This window comes from Chrysochloris asiatica, unplaced genomic scaffold (genome assembly GCF_000296735.1).
Source record: "Chrysochloris asiatica unplaced genomic scaffold, ChrAsi1.0 scaffold00238, whole genome shotgun sequence".
Classification (NCBI taxonomy): Eukaryota; Metazoa; Chordata; class Mammalia; order Afrosoricida; family Chrysochloridae; genus Chrysochloris; species Chrysochloris asiatica.
In genome coordinates, this window is record NW_006408756.1 from 2294931 (window position 1) to 2303365 (window position 8435).

At 47.4% G+C, this 8435-nt stretch overlaps 1 protein-coding gene across 1 annotated transcript in view; it reads right to left on the reverse strand.

Annotated features, from left to right (window-relative positions):
- CDH4 (cadherin 4, type 1, R-cadherin (retinal)) overlaps window positions 1-8234 on the reverse strand; it is a 182406-nt gene extending 174172 nt beyond the window's left edge. The window contains exons 1-2 of the mRNA XM_006873398.1: window positions 8129-8234; window positions 4863-5089 (exon numbers count right to left, since the gene is read on the reverse strand). Coding sequence (XP_006873460.1) covers window positions 4863-5089; window positions 8129-8234 — 333 coding nt within the window. The remainder of the gene's footprint in view (window positions 1-4862; window positions 5090-8128) is intronic.
- Between the last annotated feature and the right edge of the window lie 201 nt (window positions 8235-8435).

Here is an 8435-nt window from a genome sequence, read left to right on the forward strand (position 1 = left end):
AGTGAATAAGGAAGACCATAGAAGAATTGTTGCATTTGAGTTATGGTGTTGGAGGAGAATATTGAAAGTGCCATGGGCTGCCAAAAGAACAAATAGATCCATTTTGGAAGAAGTGCAGCCAGATTGCTCCTTGGAGGCCAAGATGGCCAAACTTCATCTCTCATACTTCGGACATATTTTTAGGAGGGACCAGTTGCTGGAGAAGGATATCATGCTGGGTAAGGTGGAGGGTCAGAGAAAAAGAGGAAGACCCCCAATGAGATGAATTGGCCAAGTGGCAGCATCGATGGACTCAAGCATGGTACCAGTAGTGAGGTTGGCCCAGGATCGGGCAGTGTTTCATTCTGCTGTGCATAAGGTTGCTCTGAGTTGGTACCAACTCGATGGCACCTAACAACAACAATAACATATTCACAATCCTCTTCAGTAGGTTCTTATCCCGCTTTCCATATTGTTCTCCGTAACCCTAGTGATTGTTAGGTGGCATCGAGTCTGTTCCAACTCATAGTGACCCAATGGCTCTAGTGGTTGGTGTGCAGAACAAAACTCTGCCCAGTCATGCACGAACTTCACAATGATTGTTACATTTGAGTCCAGTGTTGCTGCCATGGTGCCAATCTATCTTGTTGGGAGACTTCCTCCTTTTTTGCTAATGCTCCACTTTTCCAAGCTTGACCGTCTCCAGGGACTGGTCCCTCCTGATAACATGTGCAAAGTATGAGAGTCGAAATCTCACCATCCACGCTTGTAAGGAGCATTCTGGCTGTACTTCTTCCTAGACAGATTTGTTTGTTCTTCTGGCAGTCCAGGGTACCCCCAATAGTCTTCTCTAACATCATAACTCAAGTGCATCCATTCTTCTATGGTCTTCCTTATTCATTGTTCAGCTTTCACACACGTATGAGGTGATTGAAAATGCCATGAGAGCCCTAGGTGTTGGTACTTGTCCGATTTCCCATAATGCTCTCATAACCCAAGTTGGTATATTCTTATCCTCCTACACCCCCAGATGCTCTCCACAACCCTATAAGGTGAGCATTTCCCCCCTTCTTTTCTTTTTTAAATTGCCTACCCCACCACCCAAATAACACACACCTACCATCTATGTAGTGAATAGTTCTCCTTTCCCTTCTACCCCTGGTAAAAATCTTTTTCTTGACTTTTTACAAAAGTGGTCTCATACAATATTTATCCATTTGTGATTGACTAATTTCATTCAGCGTAATTTCCTTCAGGTTCATCCAGTTATGAGATGTTTCACAGACACACTGTTATTCTTCAGCATTGCGTAGTATTCCACTGTGTGTATGTACCAAAGTTTGCTTATCCATTCTTCCATTGTAGGGCATCTAGGCTGTCTCCATCTTTTTGTTATTGTGACTAGTGTTGCAGTGAACATGGGTGTGCATTTATCTACTGGTGTCATGGGTCTTATTTCTTGGGATATATTAAGTAGAGGGATTGCTAGGTCATATTGTATTGCTACTTCCAACTTCTTGAGGGAGCACCATACTGTTTTCCACAGTGGTTGCACCGTTTTACAGTCCCACCATCAATGGAGGAGGGTCTCAGTCTCTCCACACCTTACCCAGCATTTGTTGTTTTGAGCTTTGTTATTAATGTTCGGATAAGGTTGTTTTGGTGTGCACATAGTGTAGTGGATTATGAGCTGGCTTGCTAACTGCAAGGTCATCAGCTGGAATCTACCAGCTGATCCTCAGGAGAAAGATGAGGCTTTCTGTTCCCATAAAGACTTACAGCCTTGGAAACCCTCTAAGGGTCACTATGAGTCAGACCCAACTCGGTGACACACAGCCACCACCAGTACCAACGGAAGGTGACACTGAGCATTTTCTCATGTGTCTGTTGGCCACCTGATGTCTTCTTTAGTGATGTGTCTGTTTATGTCTTCTGGCCATTATAAAATTGGATTATTTGTCATCTTATGAAACTGTGGAAGTGTCCTACAAAGTTTAGACAGTCACTCCTTGTCTGGTATGTCATTGCCCCCAATGTTTTCAAGTCTGTGGGTTTTTCTTTTGCTCTGTTAGTGAAACCTTTAAATGGATGTAAGTGTCAACTTTCAGGAGGTCCAGACATCTATTTGGCCTGCTGTGTGTGTTTTCAGTTATGTTTGATAGTGTATTTTTGTCCCTATTTTTTCATTGGTGATCTTTACAGTTCTAGATTTTACATTTAGGCCATTAATTGACGTTGAATTTGCTTTTATAGATGGTGTTTATATATGCTTTTGTATATGATCTAGGTTTTGTTTCATTCCTGTGTAAACCGATTTCCAGTTTTGTCAGCACCATTTGGTGAGGAAACACTACCTTCCCCGTGTTTTGTATGTTTTGGCCCTTTCTCAAATATGAACTGAGAATAGGTGGATGGATTTACTTCTGGGTTCTCCATTCTCTTCCATTGTCTCAACACCAGGTTGTTTTGACTACGGTGGCTGAGTAGCAGGTTTTGAGACAGGGAAGTGAGAGGCCTCCTACTTTTTTCTTTTTTTAAACTTTTTTTTTTATTGTGAATTGAGTGAAGGTTTGCAGAGCAGATCCTCAGTCCCACATTCAACAAGTCATATACTTGGCTTCCTTACAATGACTGCGGTCCCCTCCATGTACCATCAGGTAACAGTTCTTACCTTAAGTCACTTGAACTCTTGCACTCCTCCCTGTGTCTCTTGCTACTCCCACCTTTCCTCTGCCAACCTCCCTCTTGTAGTGTATTGCCTTCCCCACCACCCAAGTTAACACATGTCTGTCCTCTGCCCAGTGAATAATTTCCCCTTCCCTCGCACTCCTGGTAACCATTGGTGACTGGTTTCTTTTAGCAAGAAAATCTTCAATTGGGGTCAGTGACTGTACACTGTCCCAGGTCTGGTGTGAGAATGAGGTGAGTGAATGCCATGCGGGACAGGCTCTGGCACATGACACACCTAAGATACCAGCTCTGTTAAGTCATAAATTGCAGGGATCCTAGGAAATTAGGAGCAGGAGCTTTGGCTTTGATAGGAAAGGGAGCTGGTGCTCAGTTTCTAACTGAAAGGTTGGTGGTTTGAACTCCTCAGGCTCTCTTTGTGAGGAAGAAGTGACAGTCTGCTTCTATAAAGATTGTAGTCTTAGAAACCCTTTGGGACAGGGGCCATCAGCCATGGAGGTGAGTGAAATGCCGGGAGAAGGATCGGCCCTTGTGGGCACAATCACATCCCACAACTCAAACTCTTTGAGTCCTGTGCCCCCTGCCCCCAACAGCTGGGCATCTGGAGCTGGACCAATGGCAGATGGAGCACACTGGGGCTTCAGACTGTCTCAATGTAATCCCTGCCATGGCCATTGCTTCTGTGAAGACCAGTGATGGACAAGGCATCAGAAACTACCACAGTAATGTGCCCCACACAGGTGCCTTCTGTCTGACGATGCAACAGACTGGAGGGAACACCAGTGTCTCCATGGGAGAAGGCTCTGGAGACGTGCCCCCATGAAGATGACAGCCTAGGAAACCCTGTGGGGTCATTCTCTCTGTCACTCGGGGTTCTGTTAGTTGAACTAGCTCCCTCAGGCTGGAAGGAGCTTGCTTTGGGCCAGTGCCGTGGCAGTTACAGGGAAGACCAGGGAAGAGTCTGCCCAGCAGCCTTCCTGCCCTGTGCAGGACTGCAGGCTGCTGACCGTGTCCTGGCCACTTCCAGGGACCAGCTTTGCTGGGTTTGGTGTGTGATTCTTGGGAGACAGACAAACGACCATATCTGCCTGTCCTGTATTTTTTCAGCATGCGCATGGAGGATTTGGGGGGAATGAGTCTCCTCATTGGAGACTTGTGCTTTAAGCCCCATGTCCCTGCTGTGGTCAGTGTCTGAAAACCAGCTCACTGTTGCTGTCTCTTTCTTTTCCCTGAGCAGAAGCCCCTCCACTTCGTTTAAAACCCAAAGCAGAAAATAAAACAAGACCCATCCTGCCCCAACTTTCCAAAGTGAGTTTCCTGAAGCCCTTGTCCTACATGGTGTCCTATGAAGAAGGGTTCCTTAGTGAAACAGGTTTGGGAAATGTGTGGAGGTCTTCCCACATGGAGGTTCACAAAGCATGTTTAGAAGGTTCTGGGACACTCTGAATAAAGGAATCTGCTCCACTCTTTGTAAACCTGCTTTTGTGATGGTCTCTGCCACAGCAGGTACCCACAGATGCAGTGGGAGATTACCCAGCCCTGCATCCAGTGCCGAGAACCACACACAGTATCACAAAGACACCAAGGACCTACACACCATCTCCTCAGGTCTGAGTCCAATGCAGCTGACACTCCAGCTGGCAGAGGGCAGTGTCTGGGTTCATGAGAGAGAACACGTGAGGTTCTGGGGTGACCATGGGTACCAAGGAGTCCCTTCAGGACCTGTGGACAGAGGACGCTCCAGTCTCCATCCTGTGGACACCAGTCACATGGTGGAGTAGGAGGTAAACCAAGTCAGGGGGACGGAGGAATGGGTGACACGATCCTGCCTGTGAGTAGGTCTGTGTCCCGAGTGTCTCTCTCTCCCTCTGTCTGTCTGTCTAGGCCCCCGTCTCTGAATTGAGTCCTGCACTGGTGGCTCCGGCCATGTGGTGTCTGTGTCCACTCGTCCCCCAGGCTGCTGGGTCCCATGCTCAGGCAGGACGAGTTACAGGATTTGTGGGCTCTGTTCTAAAAGTGTCCAGATGGTGGCCACAGAGCCCCGCAAGTGTGAGTGGTGGCTCTGGCAGATGGACAGGTGGCACTGCCCATGTGCCATGTGACCCTTTGGGCCTCAGGGAACCTTCCAGAAGCTGCAGTACTTAGCGAAGGACATCAGGCTTTAAGCTTTGACCCACAGTGGGAGCCAGGCTTACCTTGTGTCCTGTGTGCTGGGCCGCAGTCTGGGCCACCCGCAACCGCACCACTGCATCCCACCGCTCCGCTGTCTGGCGGTCCCACGCTGTCACGGTGAATGCCACCTGCTGGGAGGGGATATGCAGCTCTCGGGCCGCAAAGATCGTGCCGTCGGCCCCCACACGGAAGTCCAGGCTGCTGGTCTCATACTGCGTCCCCTGGCTGCCCAGGCAGTTGCTGAACTTGACTGCAAGAGAAGCAGTAGGGAGTCAGGGGGCACAGTCATGCTTAACAGACTCAGTTTCTGTCTTGTGATTTATTAACCCCCGCCCTCAATCCAAATCTGTCCTGGTGTGGTGCTGTAGGATTTAAGCACTGGACTGCTAAACACAGGGTTGGTGGTCCAAACCCACCAGCTGCTCCTTGGAAACTCTATACAGGGTCACTGTGAGTCGGAACCGACTCGATGGCACTTAAACAAAAGCCCAAACCAAATTCACTTCCATTGAGTCGATTCTGACTCACAGCGACCCTATGGATGGAGTAGGACCATCCCCCAAGGCATTTCTGAGACTGTCATCTCTACAGAAGCAGACTGCCGCATGGTTCTCCAACAGAGCAGCAGTGGGCTTGAACTACCAACCTTCCAGTTAGCAGCTGAACTCCTTAACCACTGTGCCACCATGGCTCCTTTCTACCCTCTAGGGCCTTAGAAGAGGAAATCAGAAATCCACCAACAACCAACATCAAACATCACACTCTCATTACATGTCAAACACAACTGTGTCCCATCTCCTCAAATGCTCTCTCTCCTGGTCTCTGCCTCTGTGAATTCAGCTGGAACCTGTTCATGGCTGGGTGAGCATTTCCAGCTAAAAGTGTCCCCTCCGAGCCCCCCGTGCCCTGCAGCACCCAACCCTTCCTGCTGCCAGCAGGGTCTTTAGGACCCACAGTGGATTTGTTTTCCTACCATGCAAGGCTAAGTGCAGGGAGGGAGCAAGAGAAAGCTGTTACTTAGGAAATGCTACGAACCGCTCCTTATAAGTGAGGGTGGTGAGACTTCATCTCACATACTTTGGACAGATTGGCAGGAGGGACCAGTCCCTAGAGAAGGATATCATGCTTGGTAAAGTGGAGAGTCAGCCCCCCAAAAGGAAGACCTCCAACAAGATGGATAGACAAAGTGCCTGCAACAATGGCCTCAAATACAGCAACAATTGTGAGGATGGTTCAGGACCGGCAGTGTTTCAATCTGCTGTACATAGGGTCACTGTGAGTGGGCACTGACTTGACAGCACCTAACTACAAGGAGTGAATGGTGCGTTCCCACAAAGATCTCTTGAAGTCCTACTCCAAGTACCTGTGAAGGTGGCTTTGTTTGGAAATAGGGTCTTTGAGATTTTATCAAGGTCAACATGATATAGGGAGAGTCCTAATCCTATCTGAGTGGAGCTTTTAAAAGGGGAAAGCAGACACAGAGAACGGTGACTTGGGCTGAGTTCATTGGAAACTGTGTGTGAGTGCAACAGACCTGCTTGGCGTCCAAGACAGTCATTCGACCTCCAAGTTAGGTACCCCCACCCGAAACCTCCGGTGTTACCAGCATTTTTAATTCTTGGCTGAGTACCCATCTGGACCACATGAGTGCATTTATAAAAAAATCTATGTGCTTTTCTCCAGCTGTCACCGAATGCGTGGTGAATTACGAGCCCCCAGAAGCCAGAGCCACTGATGGAAATGATGGGTAAAGTTACCGAGCATTTATAAAAATGTGGGCATCTAAGCAATTATGGTGGGAGGATTGGTTTTTTAAGCAATTTCACTGTCACGGCTTACATGATTTAATTACTATTTATTCTAAAAAGCTGGAAAAAAAAAAAAGGAGGCGACTCACTGTTATGTCTGGTAAAGTATTTTCCTGCATTCACCTTTTATTACTGCTGACGTTGAAACAATCAATAATGTGCCTGCTTCCTCCTCGCAAATACTCCACATTCACCATTTCCCCAGTTCCTGGCACCTCCCACTTCTGGGTTGAATAGGAAACCAGACACCAAACCCCCGGTCACTGAGTTGATTCTGACTCATACTGACCCTGTACAAGGTTTCTGAGACTGTCTGTGGCTATGGGTGTACATAGCCTCATTGTTCTCCCAAAGAACAGCTGATGGGTTTGAACTGCCGACCTTGCAGTTAGCTGTCCAATGATGATTCCATGGTGCCATCAGGGCTCCTTTGATTATTGTTATAGTTAAGTAAGTGCCTTGTATAAGGTTTCTAAGGAGTGCCTGATCGGTTTGAAAGTTAATCTTGTGCATAGCAGTCCACCGCTAATCCTTATGATACTAGGAGAGGAAATAAATAGGATGAAACCAGGTATCTTCGCCTTGTCAAAGCCCAAGAGAGCAGAGACTGCCCGCAACCTTAGAGATGTACAAACAGAACTTTGAGTGGATAAGGGCAATCCGGGTCACAATTAGGCCTAAAATTCCACAAATAAACTACCAGCTGCTCCGCGGGAGAAAGATGAGGCTTTCTACTCCCGTAAAGATTTACACCCTCGGAAACCCTGTACAGGGTCGCTATGAGTCGGTTCCGACTCCACGGCACATAACAACAACAACAAATGAGGGAATAATTACCTTTCTTCAAGTGATATGAAAATTCCAAACAGCTTTTATCATGCTCTTTGTTCCAATGGTAAACAAATTAAAATTGGCAACAAACTGAGCGGATCAATCATTTCTGACACCCGATTGTCACTGGCAAAGATAAAAATGGCAGTTCTAGGATCTCTGGGCTTTTAGCATGAAATAGGTACAGAAGCTTTCTGTTCACTGTAAGCAAATCTCTAGTAAAACGAATGGAGTCGGACAGCCAACGGGAGGGTCAGCAATTCTTTGGCATTCAATAAGGACGTGACTGTATAAAGAAGGAGTCACAAGCTTTGGTGCCAACTTAGGCAAGCGTCTATGTGGTTTAAGAAAATCATAAAGCCCAAGCAGGAAACTCAGAATCATGATGGGGCTTTGGTGCACAAAAGCGAGACTCCATACATTAAGGATGGTGTCGTTAAGACAACATTGATGACGACGTTCCAGGAACTGCTCCCGTGGACATAGCCTAGAATGACCACTTCGTCACACGGGTATTCATGAGGTCTTCATGGACCTGTTTTGTTTATTAGGTGGAATTCAGTTGTTGTTCATTGTTGAGTCTGTTCCAACTCACGGAGACCCTGTGTACAATAGTTGCCTGGGCCTTTGTTGTCTGCACCCTCTCTGACAGCTGGAATCCCCTGTCAGGGCCACCGTTCGTTCCTTCAGAGTGCCTTCTGACCCACGGGGCTCATCTTCCTGCTCGACATCAGACAGTACTTTGCTGCAATCCATCGGGTTTTCATTAGCTGCTCTTTGGAAGAAGGTCACCAGGTCATTTTCCTTAGTCTAGAAGCTCTGCCGAAACCTACCCACTCTGTGTGACCTGGCTAGTTTCTGGAATACTAGCGGCATAGCTTCTAGCATCATAGTAAAATGCATGCTGGCACAGTATGACATGCTGACAGATGGGTGGTAGGAAATTTACTTAGCATG